At 41.0% G+C, this 22,776-nt stretch overlaps 1 protein-coding gene across 4 annotated transcripts in view; it reads right to left on the bottom strand.

The window, feature by feature from the left end:
• The window catches only part of PTPRK (protein tyrosine phosphatase receptor type K), a 1,016,831-nt gene that overhangs the window by 144,030 nt on the left and 850,025 nt on the right, over window positions 1-22,776 (bottom strand). For all 4 annotated transcript variants that reach the window (XM_033939071.1, XM_033939068.1, XM_033939070.1 and 1 more), the window contains one exon: window positions 4,312-4,472. In XM_033939071.1, coding sequence (XP_033794962.1) covers window positions 4,312-4,472 — 161 coding nt within the window. The remainder of the gene's footprint in view (window positions 1-4,311; window positions 4,473-22,776) is intronic.

Here is a 22,776-nt window from a genome sequence, read left to right on the forward strand (position 1 = left end):
ACATTACATTACATTACATTAGTGATTTCTATTCTGCCTTTACCTTGCGGTTCAACGCGGATTACATAAGAATTGTTATGATAATAAGAAGTACATATTGTTAAGATATTAAGAAGTACTTCAGGAATATGTAGAACTTTCTCTATTTTGCTAAGGAGTAGTTGGTAATTGCAGGAGGTGTTCGGAACCTGTTTGGTCATGTTATATTGGTTTTATTAATTTTTTGAAGAGTAGGGTTTTTGTTTCTTTTTTGAATGTTCTGTAGTCTGTGGTCGAAGTCAGCAGATCGATGAGTTGTCGGTCCAGTTTCGCTTGCTCTGGTGGCCAGTAGGTTATCATACATTTTTCTTTGTTTGGTAACTTGGTGTGCAAGTGTTTTGCAAGATGAGCAAAATGTTTTATTAAATTTTAACTTGATAAACGAGCGAGGTCTTGCAATACAAGTACGTACAATATACGCACGTCACATCATCACAACTGAGCCAATGGTTCTTCTCTGACGCTGCGAGAGTGTAGTGACTGTTCTATACAGTTCAGTATTTTGTTTTAAAGTTTTTGGGTTGTGGAACGAATCGTCTGAGTTTCCATTATTTCTTATGAGAAAATTTGCTTTGATATACAAGTGATTTGGATTACAAGCATGTTTCTGGAAAAATTATGCTTGCAAACCAAGATTTTACTGTTTCTCATTGTAGGTATACTTGAAAACCTGATTGAATGGGTATGGCCAGAAGACAGAGTTGAGAGCCCTTGTACTAGATGAACAGAGTTTTTATTTTTAAGAAAGTGCCCGTTAAATTAGGAAACCAAAGAGGGAGTTGCTCTATTAGGTCATCAAATATTTTATTAAAGATAGTCGATGAAGTGGCCGAATACAAATAGAACCAACATTAGGCTAACAAGTGATTTGGGAATGCTGTTTGTATCACTAATTTACATATGGACAAACTTATTTAGGCACTGGCGGAACAATGATCATCTGGGCCCCAAAGCACATTTTCATCGTGATCCCAACCCAGCACATCAAAATTTCTCCAGCTGATTTATAGGTTCAACATATGGTTGCAAAAAGATGCTGACCACTAATTTGAGCACAGGACATTCATAAGACTGACATGTTGGTGGCCAGGGAACATTAAACATGGTCTTTTCTCATTTCAGGTTGCTGGCAGCCTTTAGGCCCTCTCTGCAGGAAGCTTGATACATCTGCATGATCAGGTTTTCCATCTTTGATATTTTTTGGTAGCAATGTTCCACCACTTCTTTTGAGAGACTCCAAAGCAGCAGAAATGCTCTGCTCCACTCCAGGAGGACTTTTGAGAAGAGGAGAGGAAGGGGTGAGTGAGCTTGGAACAGAGCAGAGAACAGTTACTCTGCCCCCTCAATCAACCACTTTTCTCTTGTTTTTCTGGCTGATGGCCAACCTACTTTCTACCCCCAGGGTCCTCTACCTTGTTGGCTGCAGATTAAGCTCCGTGAATTCCAGTTTAACATCACTTAGCCCCATGATCTGTTACACAGAAGCTGTGAAGCAGACTGGCATTGACAAAACTAAATCTGTTCTTCTCAAACTGTTGTATTCAGTAGTTGACCATATTTTCTTAATTCTAAGATGCCATCGATTCTAAGACATATCCACGTTCTGCAAAAATAAAAAAATATTTGCAAGTACAAAGAGCTATCATGTAGCATTTCAAAATATTCTGAAGCATGAATCTTGATAGCCTCAGATAACTAAAGCCACCCAGATACTGCTCTACTTTTGGGACAAGTAGATTTGTTTTAGCTTTAGTATATAATCATGTGGAGGGTGGGGGGTAGGTTTTTTAATTTTAAAACAAATTATAGAACAATTGGTATATGTTATTATATTATGTAGTATGTATTTATTTGAATACAATTTTGAGGGGTGGGTTGGGGTTAAATCTTCTTTTTGAGAAATTGTAGAGTTTCAAGTGATGTTGTATATTGATTGTTGATTTTTCTGTACACTTGTTGTAAAATCTAAAATGAATAAAGATTTAAAAAACAAACAAACACAAAAAAAATAAAACATGCACACAGCAAGACAATTTTGAATATAGGGGAGTATAAAATTTACCAAAAACAATTGCACTCCAGAAAGCAAAATGATCATTAGAGCAAGGACTTCAGAGACCTTTTTATACTACTACACCACACAGTGGGAGAATTAGTAGTTGGTCAAATCTCAATCATTAGTCCCAAAAAGCGCCAACTTATGTTTTTTTACTTTTTTAGACTTTTAAAATATTTAATAATTTAAGCATATATTCAAATAACTTCAGATGTGGATGATAAATCACTTTACTAAACTTTTTTAGCATGTATCAGCACTTATCTGAATTTGCAACGCCACTGCTATGCCAGCATGAAATGCTCAACGGGGCCTCCGTTTCACCAAACAAAGAGGCTTCTTCAGGGGCTTGCTAGAGTGCTAGGCAGTCAGTCAGTTTGAAAAAAATGGCGCCGGGTATAAAGTTCAAAGTTCACTTTATTAGTAGTAGAACTGCCAAGGCTCAGCACAGACAGTGTTTTGGCAACTATGCCTTTGTCAAGAGTCTCAAAGCCTGATTTCTCTATCGCATGAATACAGTATTAAGCGCAGGTCAGTATTTGGAGCGAGCAGAGAAAATACTGGTGTCCAAAGCAAAGCTAATGGTCATGAGTGTTCTTACTAGTGACCATTAACTTTGCTTTGGACACCAGTTTTTTCTCTGCTCACTCCAAACACTGACCTGCGCTTAATGCTCTCTTCATATAATAGAGAAATCAGCCTTTGAGACTCTTGACAAAGGCATAGTCACCGGAACACCGGAACTTTGAACTTTCGACCCGTGGCTGAATTACTGACATCTTATCCTCACGACTTCTCTGTAGTGCTATGCTTCCCTTGTTGTCGAGGCCTTTCTGGGCTTTCTCTTCACTGTTTTGATTAAACTATGGATTGCTGAATCAGTTCCCTTAATATAATGGGTCATGTTACTTCAGGTGTGCAGTAACCCTAGCAAATTAGCATAAACTGTTACTACTGTTTACTGCCCTTATCCCCTTTAGTGCACCTTTAATAGCAAAAATTATATTGAATGCTAATCTACAACTGACGTGCACAACTTGCTTAGCATGTAAATGCAAGGGGGTGTACACATGGGCAGGGCTCCCAAACACTCGCTAAAGCAGAGCTCCCTAGATTACCCAGTGCAGGAGGGAGACTTTTTGGCCAGTCTCAGATTTTTGCCAACCTCATCATGGTGCATTATGGGACCTGCAGCACAGATTTCAATGGATAGAATATTGGACTACAAATACAACCTTGCTTTAGGATTTAAGTTTAAAACCAGGACCAGCCAAAAACTACCCCCCCCTAGAATGGGTAACTTGGCAGCTAGTAAAAGTGCCACATTTATACACATGCACTTATGCCTGCTATTGACATTTTGTAAGTGGGTACACAGATGTCGATTTATGCTACTGTTCTATAACCTTGGCACCCAGATGCTGTCATAAAATTTGTACACAGCTCATTGCCATCTAGGCCCCTAACTTTGGGTTAGAATGGCTCCCTTAGTGACTACCCCCTATTAATTACATAAATAAAGAAATATGTTTGGTGTTCTTAAATTAAGTAGCTGATCTCCATGTTCAGGAGACCAGAGTTTGATTCTTAGAGCTGGCTTCTGCTCCCTTAGTTCAGTGGAGTCTCAGTCACAGAGGGGCTGGTGGTCATGGAATCCCGGCCACTGTTTAATAGGAACACCCAATGGCTGAGTCAGAAGCGTATTAGGGAGGAGCTTAAGTCTTTGTCTCTCAGCCAGTGGAGCAAGAAAGGTAATTGAAATGGAGGTGCGAGCAAGGCCGCCATTAGGGAGTGGCAAACAGGGCAATTGCTCTGGATCCTCATGTCACAGGGAGCCCCAAAACTGCATTGAGGGGGGCTCTGAAGCAACTTCTCTAGTTTCTGTTCTGGGTAGCTGCAAATGAAAATCTCATAACACCATAAGGCCAGATAGGACAGGTTTGGATTGAGCTGGAAGCTACCAGGCAAATATTAAATACACAAAAGCAAATATTGAGCATTTCTTAATACTCCACCCCCAAAAGCAAAATACACAAACATATAAAGGATATGAAGGCATTTACAGTGGTAATATTTCTGTTTTCTATTAAACACAAAGAATGACTCAATTCTGAGAAAAAGACCCTGAAATTGCTTCTAAAGGTCCATCAAATCCTGCTCGACTAGGTTCAAACTCCCTGTGAACGTAACAGCTTAGCAGTCACTAGTATACTCACATCTTGGACTAAAGTTATGTGAATCCATGAAGGTGATGGAGAGTGGGTCCTCTGCATGAAGCGTGCTTTGATCAGCATAACTCCGATCCATGGCGTTCACCATGTGAGTCATTTCTTGGCGTGTGTTTCCCATGGCATCTTTCCTTTTCTTAGCTAGCTTACTGTGAAAAGAAAGGAAGAAAGGATGCAAGCTTACTTATCTTTTATAAGACAGACAGTTCTCTTGGTGGCAGAGTTACTAGAGGTGGATAAGGAGAGGCTCACGAACCTCGAGCACACCCTAAAATTAGGAATGCTTAACAGCTACACAGTTGTCTTATGCCTCACAATAAGAAAATCCCCCAAATTCCTGTGATCTTTTTGTAGAAAAAATGGATCTTTTCCAGATAAGCCCTGCCAAAAAGTTAACCCCCGCCACCCAAAAAAAGTTATAACAAAGAGGCGCGATCTGTAGAAAATAAAGTGGGGGGAGGGTTCCCCCCACACACCCCCGTCGGAGCCCTTAAAAAAATGGTCCCGACAGTTTATCCTATTTTTTTATAATGTTAAGTTTCATATACTCTTTTTTATAATCTTTTTTGGGTGCTCCAACGGGGGGGCATGGGGGGAACCCCCCCCACTTTACTATATACACATCGCGCCGTGTTGTGGGGCCGTTGTGCTGAGAACTTCACTGGAGTAAGTTAAACTACAAATCTTTTGATATGATAACTTCTACATTTTATTTAATTGGTTTTCTATCCTGTTCTCCCCAAAAAGCTCAGTACAGGTTAAACATACATAATATACAGTTAACAGGTTACAATTTACCCCAGCGACAAGTTTTCAACACAAGTTTTTATCCTAATTTCTTCCCTACTCGTCTCTTTCAACCATCTCCTTGTTCTGCTAATAAGCTGAATTTAATCTGTTCATGCCCATTAAAAACAAACAAAACACCCTAACACAGATGCAATATTACTCCAGTTTCCCTTAAAATTGATTTAAAAAAAATAGCTTTTTTTATTCCCTACTTTTCAGCTATTAATCATCAGTGCCTTTTTGCAAAATGCAATTATCCAAGATCCAAGGCATGAAGAGCTCTAAGATTTTTGAACAAGAAAAGAAAACAAGGCCACAGTCTCTCATGTTGCAATTGTGACTCCATTTAAGGATAGCAAAGGCCGAAATGAGAGCAGAGGCCCTTGCCTAGCAATTCCAGTGACTTAACTGAAAGCAGCTGCACTTGGCAGGACTAAGGGCACCTTTTTATTCAACAGCCACAATCTGCAGTGAAGTTCAGAAGACGCAACCGCTTTGCATGTTTTCCTCAGGTACTCACATGGCAGCAAGAAGATAACTAGAAGTATGACATTCTTACTATAACAAGGCATCTGTGATAATCTGCCAGATTATCTTGCTAAATGCCTGTTGTGGTACAAACTACCCAGGGCACTGAGATGTGAATTTCGAATGCTGCTTGATACAGAGAAATTGAACATTGTCTGATATGTGCAAACCAAAAAATCCTGCTTTTCTACAGCTGGGACCGTTCTGTGGAACACTATTGTCTGGCACACTGAGGTTTTATGATAATTTGTTGCAATTCAGAAAATTGCTCAAAACTTACCTCTTTGTACAGGTGTTTCTCTGTTAGCTCTCTACTTCTCAACGAAGATTATGTTACCATTATTAAGACACTCATGCGATAGTGTTTGTAAGAAAGACTATGGATTATAAGCTGTGCATGTGAATTGTGAGCCGCTTTGGTAAAATAAAGCAGATTATAAACGTTTTAAATATATAAATAAAATTGTATTTCACAAACCATATCTTCTTCGATGTGAACCGCCTAGAAGTCATTCGACTGTGGTGGTATCCTATATAATAAAACCCTAAGCGCACATGCGCACTTAGGATTTCGTGTTCCCTGCCGCTGTGGTATGTGATCCGTGGCAGCCAACCCAGCGGCAGGGAACATTCTGGCCACTCCCCTCCTCCCGCCCTCACTCACCCTGGAAGCCAGGCAAGCTCTCTTCCTGCCCGCGTCCTCAGCAGGGAACACACCTCGGCCCTCACTCGCCGCTGCCACCGCCGCCGCTGCTGCTGCTGATCCTCCTGTAAAGAGCAGCCTGCGATGGTGGCTGGCTTTAGCGAACCTCGCAGGCCGCTCTCCAACTCGGTAGCACGTTCCCTCTGACGCGATCCCGTGCGTCAGAGGGAACGTGCTACCGAGGCTGGAGAGCGGCCTGCGAGGTTCGCTAAAGCCAGCCACCATCGCAGGCTGCTCTTTACAGGAGGATCAGCAGCGTGAGAGGAGCTGCCGTCGGCAGCTTTTAAAACTTGAAACAAAAACCTTCGGCTGCAGCAGGCCAGCCCGTGGGAAGGGAAGGGGGAGGGGCCGAACAGAGCAGGCCAGATCGCATTAAGAGAAGGGAGGGGCCAAACGGAGCAGGACAGCTCACGGTAAGAGAAGGGAATTGCTTCATAGAGACCTGGAGGGGAAGGGAAATACCGCTGCTGCTTCTGCAAAGGAAAGTGGGGGGGGGGGGGGAAGAAGGGGTGGGGTGAAAATGCTGCTGCTACTACTTCACAGGGACCTGGAGGGGAAGGGAAATACCGCTGCTGCTTCTGCAAAGGAAAGTGTGTGTGGGGGGGGGGGGGGAGGAGAGACAGAAAGAAATACAGACAGACAAAGGAGGCCAGGGAGAGAGACAGACAGAAATAAAGACAGACAGGGGACCAGAGAGACAGACAGACAGACAAAGGGTGCCAGGGAGAGATAGAGAGAAAAATAGCAGGAGGGAGAGAGACAGGAAGAAAGAGACAGGAGCAGGGAGAGAGACATAAATAAAGACAGACAGACAGGCATATATTCTAGCACCCGTTAATGTAACGGGCTTAAACACTAGTAGAAGAATAAAGTTATTATTATTATCATTAGTACACGATACTGTGTTTCAAAAAACACTAAGCAAAGTTTGTTTTCTGCAAACTCTTTGAAACCTTAACCATTTTCAATAAAATCTGGGATATAATCAACCTGAATAAATTTGTAATAAGCCTACACTCAGGCTGAACCATTTCACCTAAAAGACTGTGCTACCACTTAGCAATTACAGGATGAAGTTAAGAGGCGATAATTTCTGGAGTAATCTAAGGAAATACTTTCTTACAGAAAGGGTGGTAGATGCGTGAAATATTAATCTGGTAGAGGTGGTGGAGACAAAGACTGTGCCTGAATTCAAGAAAGCATGGGACAGGCACTTGGGATCTCTTAGGCCAGGGGTAGGCAATTCCGGTTCTCGAAAGCCGGAGCCAGGTCAGGTTTTCAGGATATCCACAATGAATATGTATGAGATGGATTTGCATGCACTGCCTCCTTGAGATGCAAATCTATCTCATGCATATTTATTGTGGATATCCTGAAAACCTGACCTGTCTCCGGCTCTCGAGCACTGGAATTACCTACCCCTGTCTTAGGCAGAAGAGGAAATAGTGGATGCTGCGGAGGGGCAGACTAGATGGGCCATTTGGCCTTTATCTGCCATCATGTTCCTACAATACGCACAGATGTCATTTTGCTTTAAATAGTTACTATAGTTTTCAGTCAGGAAAATCCTTATTAAAAATTTATATCTGGAAAAAGGTTATGATTTTTATAGAATGGTGCAAGAGTTTCCAAAAAAGAGGTAGAAGAGGGGAAGCCTATAATATATTTTGAAGAAATTGCAAGAAACGGACTCAACTGATCGCAAGTCAGGATACATCAGGGACCAGTTAGTTCACAACAGAGAGATTTACATATCCTTTGCCTAACAGAATTTTTATTTATTTATTTATTTATTTATTTTATTTATTTATTTAGATTTATATCCCGTTCTCCCAGTAGCTCAGAACGGTCTACAAGTAAACATACACAGTAGAAGTAGTTAGGCAAATAAATGTGCAATAGGTTTAGATGCTTGGACATACAAGATTGTGCAGTATTTATCAGGCTACAGACAATTTTTCAGAGTACAGACAATTTATCAGAGTACAGACTAAGAGAGGACTATACTGAAATTTAGGAGAAGTTAAATAGGGGAGAGAAGAGAGAGGTGGGGTTTAAGGGGGGGTGTAGACTGAGGGAGACCTTTAGTTGAAGAGGAGGGTCTTTACCATTTTACGGAATGTCAATAAAGAGTTCTGTTGCCTGAGTTGGGGGGGGAGTTTATTCCAGAGATGTGGGATGAAGTGGCTGTAGGATCGTTTGAGGGCAGTTTCTGAGAGGAGGGACCTTCCAGGGGGAATGCATAGGCGTATTTCTGATTTTGAGCGGAGGGTGCGAGTGGGGGTGTAGATGGGAAGCTTAGATTTTATGTAGGAGGGGGTGGTGGCATAAATTCTCTTGTGGGCTACTGCTAGGGCCTTGAAAGCACAGCGCTGGCTAATTGGGAGCCAGTGTTCAGCGCAGAGTGCTGGGGAGACGGGATCATGGTAGTTGAGGTTGTGTAGGAGGCGGATAGCTGCATTTTGGACACGTTGGAGGCGTTTGAGATTATTTTTGGTTAGTCCATTGAATAGGGAGTTACAGTAGTCCATTCTGGAGAGGACATATGCGTAGAGGAGTTGGGCGAGGTCAGGTGTGGAGATGTAGGGTTTTATCTTTTTCAGTTGGCGGAGGTAGTAGAAGGAGGTGGAGATTACTTGGGATATGTGGGCAGATAGGGATAGGTGTCCATCTAAGGTTACTCCTAGGCTGCGTACCTGATCTGTTGCCGTTAGCAGAGTGGAGTCCCATGCTAGGGTAGGACGTGTGAATTTGGTGCTTTTTTTCCTGATCCATAAGAGTTCTGTTTTAGTGGCGTTTAGTTGAAGTTTGTTGTTTGACATCCAAGTTTTCATATCAGAATCTTGGCTAACTGATGGTGAAGAAGCCTACCTCTCTATCTGTTGCCCTCCTAATTACTCCTATGTCTTTAATCACCGCTATAAACGTAAAGGGGGAGGCTTAGCCGTCATCTATTACAATAATTTAGTCAAATCCGCAGATCACTCTTCAGGAAAAGTAGCCATAGAATTTCTTCAAATTAAACTTAAAACTAATCCAAAAATAGATATTCTACTACTTTACATTCCTCCTCCCATAAACCACAGTAACTTAACCCTCCTTCAAAATCTAATTTTTGATTTTTGTTCATCATCAAATCACCCACTCATTTTGGGTGATTTTAACATTCATTTCGACGAATCATCAAACCCTTCACCAAAGAAATTCTAACTTACACCAATACCCTGAAATTACTGCCCATGATTCAAGATTCAGCCCATTCAGCAGGACACATTTTAGATATGATCTTAGTTCCTAAATCACAATTTTTTACTCTTACTAATCTTCACAATGTATCAGTCCCATGGTCAGACCACCATTTTATTTCCTTCAGGTTGCATTTAAAAATAAAACAACACTAGCTTTACAACCTAGAAAAATTACCTATCATGACTACACTAAACTAGGACTAATAAACATTCAATCAGTTATTAATCCGAAAACGCTTAACTTCCATACAGACTCCCTTGATGATTATCTTATGACTTGGAATACATCAATTCAATTTCTATTGGATAAAGAAGCCCCAATCATCAACAAATCCATCTCCACTCGTAAAATACGAAATCCTTGGTTTTCTCACAAACTTTTTTTACTTAAAAGGCAACTGTGGTCCCTGGAGAGGAAATGGCGCAAAAATAAATCTGCCGAAAATCTAAAATCTTATAAAGAACATGCATCTCTATATAAGACTAAAATTAACTACGCTAAAAAACACTATTCTAAAAAAATCCTGAAAGCTAAAAATCCTTCTATCCTTTACTCCATCTTAAAATCCATTACCCCCAATTTGCAAATGGAAGACAATAAAAACAATTTAACAGCTCAAGATCTCGCTGACCATTTCTGTAAAAAAAATCAGCGACATACGTAAAACCTTTGACCATACCCTATCTGACGGTTTTATTGATAGCTTAAACAACAGCTATGTTCCACTTGCTAAATGCTCCACTTTCAACCTTCCATCTTTAGTGGACATCGAATGCCTTTTTCAAAGAGTCAACTTAAGAGGCTCCCGCCTAGAAATTATTCCCCCAATAATCCTAAAAAAATTCTTCTCCTGTTTTGGCCCATTCATACATTACTTTATATTAAAAAGCCTCAGCACAGGCTTTGTGCCATCATTACATTACATTACATTACATTAGGGATTTCTATTCCGCCATTACCTTGCGGTTCAAGGCGGATTACAAAAGGTTAATTTAAAAAAAACAGAGTTACAATGATTAGCAAGAGAGGTAAGTTGTAGATCTTATAAACATTTAGCGGGTTGTTGAGGGTGAGGTGGTTTGTGAAAGAGTTAATAGGTGGTCATAGTGGAAGTTCTTTTGTTATTATTCGTGCAGTAATGGGTAGGTCAAATGTCAGTTTTAGAGTTATTAAACGGTCGTGATGTTATTGCTGCTTCAGGAATTTCTTGAAAATCTGCAGCAATCTTCCCTATAATAAAAGATCGAAAGACAAGTCCAGAGGAAGCCTCAAATTATTCCTTTCTTGGCAAAATTAACGGAACGAGTAGTATTCGATCAACTGTCTGACTTTGTTGAAGCAACCAATGTGTTGCATCCCAACCAGACAGGGTTCCGGAAAAATCACAATACAGAATACTCATTGATTGGGCTAACCACAAACATAATTTATCATCTGGACCATCATAATTCCGTCATCCTCTTCTCTCTAGATTTATTGGCTGCATTTGACACTATTGATCACACTCTACTCCTAGATAGGTTAAAATCTATTGGTGTCTGTGACCAAGTTATACAATGGTTTACATCCTTCTTGTCTGATCGACAATATACGGTACACTTTAATAACACAATTTCAAAATCTTTTTCTCTTAATTATGGTATTCCCCAGGGTTCTATACTGTCTCCGCTACTGTTTAACATTTTTCTTTCACCCTTACTAAGTCTATGCAAATCTATAGGCTTTACTATTTATACTTACGCAGATGATATTCAACTGTCTCATCCTTTAAATCCAGAAAATTTGGAAGAGATATATCAGATTAACAAAAAACTAGAGATAATTAAAAATTGGCTTAACTTTAACAGACTATCGCTAAATATTAAAAAAACAAAGGCCCTACTCTTCCCGTGGAAACAAGGAATAAAGTTGTGCACTCCCTTCATCATTAATAATATCCATATTGATTTAGTTTCATCATTAAAAATACTTGGGGTCATCATCGACGATAATTTTTCTTATCATGAGCACGTAAGTAACATTATTAAATTTTGTTTTTATCGATTACGTATGATTCGTTCTATTTCCAAGTTTCTGGAACCAAAATCTTACACACTCACTTGTCATTGCCAAGCTAGATTATTGTAATTCATTACTATTAAACATTACTCAAAAAGAAAAGAAACATTTACAGATAATTCAAAACCTTGCCGTTAAACTTATTCACAACGGTAAAAAATATGATCATGTAACTCCTTTCCTGGTTGATTCACACTGGCTTCCCATTAATCATCGCATTACCTTTAAAATTCTACTCTTAGTATTTAAAACTTTATCTACAAGCGAGCCGCAATTTATAAATAGGATACTTATTCCGTATAACATATCCCGCTCTCTTCGTTCTACGGCCCAAGATCTACTTGTAGTCCTTTCTTTAAAAGTTATTGGCACTAGACGACATGATATGTTTTCAATAGTGGCCCCCCAAGTCTGGAACTCCCTACCCCAATACATAAGAGATGAAAAAGACATTAGCCGTTTTAAAAATAATTAAAAAACTTTCTTGTTTAAAGATGCTTTTATCCTCTGATTGGAATATATACAGTGCAGTAGACTCCTTACCAAAAATCAAAAATAAAAGAAAGGAAAAAATGGATACCCCTCCTTATGTTTTTTCCCTCTATAGTTCTCTTCTTTTCAAAATTATTAATTTTGTAACTTTACCCCTTTACTCCCTTCGTATTCAGTCTTGTCTGTTTGTCCAACCCCTTTTTTTAGTTGTATTTTTAAATTGTATGTTATATGCATATTTTGGATTTTAATGTAATTCGCTTAGTAAATTATGTATAAGCAATTCATCAAATTTCTAATAAACTTGTAAACTTGGTCTAATAGTAAGAGCTGCAGACTCAGCACTCTGAGTTTGTGGGTGCGAGCTCAGCGCTAACCTGGGGCAAGTCACTTAACCCTCCATTGCCCCAGGTAGGTTAGGTAGATTGTGAGCCCATCGGGACAGACAGATAAAAATTCTTGAGAACCTGAATGTGAAAACCACTTAGACCAGGGGTAGGGTTTGAAGTGTACACCATTTGGTGGGGAAGGGACTTGGAATAACAAAGGCCAAAGAGTAACCCCCTCCCCCCCCCACACACACACATGGAGGGGCATTTTTTATAAGATGTCCAAATCCGTGTTTGGAAGTTTTGCTAAAAACATCCAAAATTCCAGTGTCAAAAATGGTCATTTTCAAACAGAAAAGCATCCAAGGGAAAAATGCACAATGACAAGACACTGGGATGTCTGGGGACCAGTAGTTTTACTAGATTGGCCACACAGACATCCCAGTAGTGGGACAGCCTAAGGGGCACCGCGATGAACTTCACATTAAAAATCTCAGGTACACATCATATCATAATTCCATTACTTTTTACGTTGAGCCATCCAAAAATAGGAAAAAAAATGTATTGTACCCAAACTGTATACCACAATAGCCCTCCTATTGTTTTTTCCCTAATTGTTCTCTTTTACCTTGACTATTGTAGTTTTGCCTTTTTACCTTTTGTTCCTGTTTGTCTTTGTTTTTAAAAGTCTTCAAGTTATTGTTATGTGATGCTTTGTCAGCTTAAATTTGTATTTTAGCTAAAGTATGTTTTTAAGATTTTGTACACCGCCTAGAAGGTTGATTGGGTGGTATAAGAAATTTTAAATAAACTTGAAATAAAATTAAATTAAGGGAATCAAAATTAAAATAATTAACGAGAACCAAAACACGGATAAGACCTACAGACAAACGGAAAACAAGAGGGTAGAGGGTAAAATACAATATTTTAGAAAAGAAAACAGTTAAGGATAACACAAAGGAGTATGAGAAAGTTAGTTGAGAGCTGCCTTTTCATAGATTGTAAAAGATTCCTGATTTATGGAGTAAAAGCGTCTCTGAAGAGGAAGCTTTTTAATGCTCCTTTAAAATTATCAATATTTGATTCTTCCCTCAGATAAGAAGGCAGGGAGTTCCAGATTTGGGGTGCTGTAATGGCAAATGAAGTGGTACGTCGCATATGAAATGTTTTTAAGGAGGGAACAAAAAGTAAATTTTGAGAAGATCTTAGAATTCTAGCTGGAGTGTGCGGAATCAATAGCTTATCGATAAAAGCTGGTAGGATTTGAGCGCTTTGAAAGTGAGAAGTGTGATTTGTATACTGCCTAGGCTCCGAGTGGTTTCCAAGTAGCAAACATTCATAAAATTAAAGCGACATCCAACCATTATTATTTATACTGGTGACGGGACAAAAGCGCGCAAGACTTTGCAGTGCCGACAATTTGGCGCAAGATACCAGCGCCCCCCCTAAAAAGTGACTTTTATAGGGGAGAACCCCCCACTTTACTTCAGACTGTTCGTGCTGCCGTTAAGGGGAGGGGGTTTGGGGGGTACAACCCCCCACATTATAGAGAAAACTTTACTTTTTCCTAAAAAATTGGGAAAAAGTTAAGTTATTGTAAACCGCCTAGAAGTCACAAGATTGTTGGCGGTATATAAGAATAAAGTTATTATTATTATTTACTTTATAATGGAGGGTTCCAACGCCCCATGGCAGCGCAAAGAGTATGAAGTAAACTGGAGGGTTCCCCACTCACATCCCGCATCAGAGCTCTTTAAAAGTCACTTTTTAGGCAGCGCGCTGGTATCTTGCGCCGAATTGTTGGCACGCTGAAGTCTCACGCGCAAATGACTATGAACCTTTATATTTAACTTATTTGCCCACTTGGCTTATTTTACTGGTATCTTTGGAAGGAAGTAACTTAGGCTCAGATTCTCGAAACAAAAATTGGCATTTAATGTAGTCACTAAACCGGTTCCAGCTGGTTTAACCTGCATGCATTTTAGCGTTGGATTATCAAATGGCTTATGGTGGTCTTATGGGAGCTTTCTAGCAGTCTCTGACACTGCCATGCAAATGGGCTTGTCAGTATTCATACGAACACTCCGGTGGATTCTTAAACATCGCCGAGCCATTCTCCAACAGCGGAGTCGGCTTTTAGCGACAAAAATCAGCAACTAGTCCGGGGATGCCGGTACAGTGCCAGAGCACTATTAAAAGTGTGTATTTTGACTGTGGCTAATGACAAAAAATAAAAATTACTGTTTTTTACGCCTCTTCAAAATGGGCTTTCCCCTTCCCAGTACAGCACAGGGGAGGGCCTGAGGCTCTGAATGGGGCCTTAACCACTCTGGACCTATCAGAGCCTCAAACCCTCCCCAGTACATCTAAGGCTCTTATTGGCCCAGGTTGTTTAAGGCTCTGCCTATGGGTAGGGCCTTAAGCATCCAGGCCAATCAGAGCCTTAGGCTCCTTGCTGATGCATCTGGGGAGGGGCCTAAGGCTCTGAATAGCCCAGATGCATAAGGATCCTCCAATAGGAGGGGCCTTAACCAATCTGGGACAATCAGAGCTTCAGGCTCCTTCCCGGTGCATCCCAGGATGTATCAGGGAGGGGAAGGCCTATTTTGAAGAGGTGGGCCAGCTGGCTTGAGGGAGTAGGTATCCCTCCGGCCAGCCACCTAAAGAAAGGTAAGGGGGAGAGGGCGGGTCTCCTTAGAAGCACGGTGTGTGTGTGTGTGTGTGTGTAGTGTGGCGAAGGGAGAGCATGGGCATCTCTCCCGCTGCCGGAGGGTGTGTCAGTTGACGGTGTGAGAGAGTGGGCATCTCTTCCGCTGCTGGGGGGGGGGAGGAGGCAATGATGGGCACAAGCAAATTTAGCGAATCTTCACTATTGTCCACTGACCTCATTTGTATGAGCGATTTTTTGAGAATGACTCGTACTTTTTAAATTGCTACAACAACGCCTGCGACGGCACCCCGTCGGTATTTAAGACCAATTTTTGAGAATCTGGCCTAGATCCCACTGGCATGCTTCAGCATGATAAAGAGAAATTTCATCACGTATTGATAATGAATGTCACCACGCTGCAGTCATAGTAATGTAGCTCTAGCTGCCCTGTCAAGATAGACTGTAAAGATCAGTGGTTCCCAACCCTGTCCTGGAGGACCACCAGGCCAATTGGGATTTCAGGCTAGCCCTAATGAATATGCATGGAGCAGATTTGCATGCCTCTCACTTCCATTATATGCAAATCTTTCTCATGCATATTCATTAGGGCTAGCCTGAAAACCCGATTGGCCTGGTGGTCCTCCAGGACAGGGTTGGGAACCACTGATATAGATCTTTATCTGCTATCATTTTCCATTACTATGTTAACAAACCCCACCCCAAAAAACTGCAAGTCTGAACATAGTGCAGATAGATCTGCTACAGTTATTTTACTCCCTTCCCTACTATTTTTAGATCACATTGAATTTGACAGAATATAATGTAGGAGTCAGAACTAGCACACAACTCCCTCACAGAAAGGAGGTGCACATTGTGAAAAGCTGAATCCGTTGACAAGGTTGGAATAGTCTATTGTTTCTTGTTCACATTTCTTATCTATATGAGAGAATATTTAGGGTTGAAAGTACATTTTGATTTTACCTTCTATGGTCTCTCTCAGCTCATTTCAGAATTAGCCCAGTTGCAAACTTTTTTTCATTATGTACCATGGTAACAGCTTGGGAAGTACTATTGCATCGACATTCCACATGGATCAAGATCTAATGCAGCAGCCATCCAAGGAGGCATGTATCAACTTCTAAATATGCAATATAACTTCTACTTTAATAAAACCATAATAAAATCTTATACAGACTCAGTGTTTGGAGCATATTTCCTAACACTATATTCAGGCCTCAGAATTATACTCATCTGTATACAGTTTCACTTATAACTGGATAAATATTTGCATGGTTAAAAATGAACAACTAGGCATAGAAAACAGATTTTAAACCACTTTTGTTTTATGGAATCTTTCCATAAGAATTGGAATGTCTACATTTGATTTTGCCAGTGTTAAATAAACCTCTTATTGGCAGTTTTAATGCACTGAGATCTCTTACATAGACTGTCTCAGACACAAGTATCTGGAAAACACAAAGAATACCTAAAATAGATTCCTCTCCAAACACAATTAAGCCTCTTCCAGCTGTACCATATTGCAGCAGGTGATATATAGCAGAAGAGCTTTTAAAGGTGGGTCATTGCCCAAGAAAAGAATCTGGGTATCATCGTAGACAATATGATGAAACCTTCTGCCTAATGTGCGGCGGCGGTCAAAAAAGCAAACAGGATGATATGAATTATTAAAAAAGGGATGGATAAAGGGATGGATCACTCATCTGGAGTATTGCATTCAATTTTGGTCTCCTTATCTCAAGAAAGATATAGTGGCTTTAGAAAAGGTTCAAAGAGGAGCGATCAAGATGATAAAGGGGATGGAACTCCTCTCATATAAGGAAAGACTAAAATGGTTACGGCTCTTCAGCTTGGAAAAGAGAAGGCTGAGAGGAGATATGATTGAAGTCTACAAAATCCTGAGTGGAGCAGAACAAGTGGAGTGGGTACAAGTGGATTGATTTTTCACTCTGTCAAAAATTACAAAGACTAGGGGACACTCGATGAAGTTACAGGGAAATACTTTTAAAACCAATAGGATTAATTTTTTTTTTCTCACTCAGAGAATAGTTAAGCTGGAGCTGGAACGCATTACCAGAGGTTGTGGCAAGAGCGGATAGAGTAGCTGGTTTTAAGAAAGGTTTTTCAAGTTCCTGGAGGAAAAGTCTATAGTCTGTTATTGACAAAAATAGGGGAGCAGCCCTAGATTGGTAGCATGGAATATTGCTACTCCTTGGGTTTTGGCCAGGTAGTACTAGTAACCTGGATTGGCCACTCTGAGAACGGGCTCCTGGACTTGATGGACCAATGGTCTGACCCAGTAAGGCTATTCTTATGTTCTTATGAAATAAATAAGTACATCAAGTCCAGTTGCAGTGCAAGAGGTGCCACCACCATCAATTTGATGCAAGAGATGATGAAATGGTTTCCCTCCTTAAAAGTCAATATAAGTTTTATTATTAGGATTTTATATACCGCCTATCAAGGTTATCTAAGCGGTTTTTACAATCAGGTACTCAAGCATTTTCCCTATCTGTCCCGGTGGGCTCATAATCTATTTAACGTACCTTTGATGGTATTGTGACATGGAGAGCATAGGCTGACAAAATTGTATAGTGTCCAGTTACTGGGTTTCAACTTAACATAACATAAGAACATAATAATTGCGGCTGCTGGGTCAGACCAGAGGTCCATCGTGCCCAGCAGTCCGCTCACGCTGCGGCCCTCTGGTCAAAGACCAGCGCCCTAACTGAGACCAATCCTACCTGCCGACATTCTGGTTCAGCAGGAGCTTGTCATGATTCTCCATCTCACACTGGTTGAAAGTCAATATGCTATTACCAATGCCCAGATTCCTCAAGCTGCTATTTGACCCAAGGAGAAATTTTATACAGCATTGATTGAAGTCATTTCTAGTGTTCTAGGTGATTTTAACATACTTGGAACTCAAAACTCTGCCACGTGAACCACATGCAAGGAACCAGTACTATATACAGTACTATCCAAACAACCAAGCACAAGACCTCAGAGCAACATTCAAAATCTAAGCGTTGCCATTTGTTCAACTATGTCACTGTTACGCCTGGCTGGCAGCTGGGACATCCTTAGTAGCACAGACTTTATGAATGGTTAGACTAGTCTTTCTGCCTTTAAGTTATTACCGTATTTTCACGCAAATAACGCGCGCGTTATACACGATTTTACAAACCGTGCATAACCTTGCGCGTTATACGTGTGAGCGCTTTGTATAAATATTTTTTTACATCGATCCCCCCCCCCGACGTCCGATTCACCCCGCAGGACTGCTCGCACCCCCACCCGAAGGATCGCTCGCATGCACCCACACCCGCACCTCCACCCCGAAGGACCGCTCGCACGCAATCCCACCCGCACCCTCACCCTGAAGGACCGCTCGCACCCCCACAGCCTCCCGCCCCCCCCCCATCATGTAGAAGCTCCTACCGGTGTCCTGCTGCTTCCTCTTGGCGGTCCCGGCCCTTCTGTGAGCCCTGCGCTGCTTCCTCTTCCGGCGGTCAGAGAAAGGGCGGGACTGCCGGAAGAGGAAGCAGCGCAGGCGCAGGGCTCACAGAAGGGCCGGGACCGCCAAGAGGAAGCAGCAGGACACCGGTAGGAGCTTCTACATGATGGGGGGGGGGGGTCGGGAGGCTGTGGGGGTGCGAGTGGTCCTTCAGGGTGGGGGTGCGGGTGGGAGTGCGTGCAAGCGGTCCTTCGGGGTGGGTGCGTGCGAGCGGTCCTTCGGGGTGGGGGTGTGAGCGGTCCTGCGGGGGGGGTGAATCAGACGTCGGGGGGGGCATCAGGCTTTCAGGGTGGGGATAGGACTTTAAGGGGGAGAGGAGAGTCGGGGCGGGCAAAAGGAGAGTCGGGGTGGCCAGAGGAGAGTCGGGACTGGCGAAAGGAGAGTCGGGTGGCAACGGGAGAGTTGGGGCAGCATGCGCGGTATACGGGTGTGCGCGGTATACAAAAATTTTTTTACATATATTTCAGTTTCCCGCGCGCTATACCCGTGTGTGCATTTTACACGGGTGCGCGTTATCTATGTGAAAATACGGTATATTCCACTTGGAGCTCAAGAGATGTAGACAAATGTATGCTATAGGCCAACCAAAGCAGATCATTATATAAGCACTCCAAACCGAGAGAAGTGTAAACGATTTTCATTAATTATCAGAGTATCCAAATACATAACCCAGGCAGGTGGGAACTAGAAGGCAAAAGTACAGTCTTATGATGAAAACCGTGCAGCTAATTTACCTTTTGGCCTCAACAACTGTTACTTAACAAGAAAATTACAGTTCATCACAATAAACTTAACTTTACCTTTTAACGTGCAGTTGAGTGGCTCACTTGAAATAAGATCCAAATTATAAAACGTTGTTAAAGTAAATAAAATGAAAATGAGGATTGGGATGCTATGACCTTTTCAAATGGAAGAGCGTAAATTGGTAACAGAATTCCATTAATGCAAAATAACCATTTAAAATGTATAATAAGAATGAAGTGTAATGCTTTGCAAAACAGTTTGTTTAATTAGGTAAGTGGGTACTAAATTTGCACTTTTATCTAATATTAATCATTGATAGCTCACTAATCCAATATACTTGTCCTTGGCCAGTTACAAAATAAAACACAATACAATGCATAAAAGATAAAGCAGAAAATGACGGACAGATGAAAAACAAAGGGGGCATATTAACACTTGAGTATAAAGATTTTAGGCGATATCAAAAGCAAGAGAGAAATAATAAACTGTCACTTTGCTCGTGACCTGCAAATAATCTGCTTGCTAAATTTTGCACAACAGGCTACTCCAAAGGGCAGGAACTGCAACTGAAAAAAGTCTAGCCCAGGGATCTCAAAGTCCCTCCTTGAGGGCCGCAATCCAGTCGGATTTTCAGGATTTCCCCAATGAATATGCATTGAAAGCAGTGCATGCACATAGATCTCATGCATATTCATTGGGGAAATCCTGAAAACCCGACTGGATTGCGGCCCTCAAGGAGGGACTTGGAAGACCCCTGATCTAGCCCATATTTTGGCTACATGAGTAACTTTGCCAAAAGACCTAAGCTGATTTACAGGGCAATACTCAGTGAGCACCTGTAGCAGGATATGTTTATCCACTCCTACCCTAGATAAGATTTTTGACCTCATGTGCAACTTCTTTAAATTAGTCCATTTATTTTCTTACTCCTGCTACTCTATCTTATATATCTATATCAGGGGTCTCAAAGTCCCTCCTTGAGGGCCTCAATCCAGTCGGGTTTCAGCATTTCCCCAATGAATATGCATGAGATCTATGTGCATGCACTGCTTTCAATGCATATTCATTGGGGAAATCCTGAAAACCCGACCGGATTGCGGCCCTCAAGAAGGGACTTTGAGATCCCTGATCTATATGCTCCATCTTTGCTTATACCCTAGGCCAATGGTTCCCAACCCTGTCCTGGAGGACCATCAGCCAGTTGGGTTTTTGGGATAACCCTAATGAATATGCATGAGAGAGATTTGCATATAATGGAGGTGACAGGCATGCAAATCTGCTCCATGCATATTCATTATCGCTACATTATTTTTAGAAGCATTTCAATAAAGCTGAAACGTTGAATGCTGGTTTTAAGATGCGATTATTCATCTGTAACCCAAGATGTTTGTAAACATCTTGCTTGTTATATTCTGTGCATGTTATTATTTTAATGCCGCCTAGATATAGGCCGTTGATAAATTTTTTAAATAAATAAACCTGACTGGCTGGTGGTCCTCCAGGACAGGGTTGGGAACCACTGCCTTAAACTATTACATTGTTTTGTTGCATATTGTGTTGGCATTGTAATATAACATACTATGCCATACTTTGTATTGCTATTTATATTTTTACTGCTGCATTTGTCTATTGCTTATGCTTGACTAATTCCTTCTATACAACGCCTCGAGTGAATCCCTTCAAAAAGGTTGGCACCAGATCCTTTTGTACCTGTGCACTGAAGTTAATATTAAATCTGATTCTCTTGTTCACCAGAACAGCTGGTTCAGCTGCATTGAAGGTTCAATTTGACCTCAAAGCTACATCAAGTAAGGAAGAATATTGCAATATATTATAGGCACTGCAATATTGAAAATCTGATACATAGGAAATTGTAAGTACAGGCAGTCCCCGAGTTACAGACGCCCGACTTAAGTATGAGTCGTACTTAAGAATGTGGTCACGGAGTCATTTGATTTCACTGAGCAATATTTCCAGTGGCATAAGACTCATACACTTCTCCTGTAGCAAATTCAGGAATGATGCATAGCCACATTAAGAACAGTGTATGGTTGTGTATGCTGAACCTTAGAGGGAACACTGGTAGGGACAGTTGGCCCTTTTGCCAGCTGGGAGCAGAGGTAAGCAGTGAGAATCTTAAAATCTACAAGTTCTGAGATACATACAAATCTGACTTAAGAACAGCTTTCAATACATAACTTGTTCTTGCTCAATTGTCTTGCTCACTTGTCTTCGCACTTTTGTCTTGCGCGCATTTGACTTGCCACCCCCAGGGACTGCCTGTATAGTGCTTTATGATAATCAATGTATGTTAACACAAATGTGTACAGGAGAGTTATATTGTCACTGAGCTGAAGGAGTCACAGCTCAAAGAATGTAGTTTCAACAAAGATTTTACCTGCACGGAATCAAGAACTTTTTCCAGGCTTCTCATCGCTGAACACAATGAAACCTTACTACTTTCTATCTGGATGCAGACAGGATTTTTCTGTAATAGAAGCCTTTGCCATCTATATAATCTTTGTTATAAACACATTTGTTTGACAGCAACCGTTCACTGATCATTTGAAACTGCATCAGTAACCAAATCATAGCTATTTCAGAAGGGAATCGATCCAATATCATCCTATTGAAACAATATTAAAATCTCTAGGAATCAAACTTTGCTAAGGAACATTGTTCTATGAAATTTCAGAACACAAATGTCCAAGCTTCAGCACACATCCTCAGCTCTTACTTGACGAATATGACTAGTCAAGAGGGAATCGGAGAATTTCATTATATCACTTCCAATGCTAACATCTTTAACTGATGCAACATTCATAGTAAAGAGCAGTGGTCTCCAACACACAACCCTTGAAGACTATCATTGCTGTCCTCAAACAGTTGGCTGACTCTTCAAAACCTGTAAACGTGTTAATTTCAATCTTGCCCACTTGATATAGTAATTGCAAACAATTTCTTAAGTGTGTTACTCAGGTGTCTCATTTATGTAATTTGCTAATGTTGATAATCTGAAATAAAGTGAGTTTTTAAAATATATCCTTGAAGTGTTATAGAATCAATATTAGTATTCATTTTTAATGTTTAATACCCAGTCTGAACAAGCAGGTCAAGGTGGTTTACAAAATTAGTAGTACGTGTAAGTTTGAAATTTTTGGGTGGCCCACAGACCTCTCTCGTATTCACACTGCAGCCCTTTAAATACAAAAGGTTGGAGACCACTGGCAAATAGTCAAATGCTGAACAGATATCCAAAGGTACAAAAAGCACAGTTACTTACCGTAACAGATATTCTCTACATGTGGGTGATGTCACCGACGGAGCCCTCTAGCGGACATTTTCACAAGCAGACTTGCTTGAAGACCTTCAGGCT

The sequence above is a fragment of the Geotrypetes seraphini genome, chromosome 3, assembly GCF_902459505.1.
Source record: "Geotrypetes seraphini chromosome 3, aGeoSer1.1, whole genome shotgun sequence".
Lineage (NCBI taxonomy): Eukaryota > Metazoa > Chordata > Amphibia > Gymnophiona > Dermophiidae > Geotrypetes > Geotrypetes seraphini.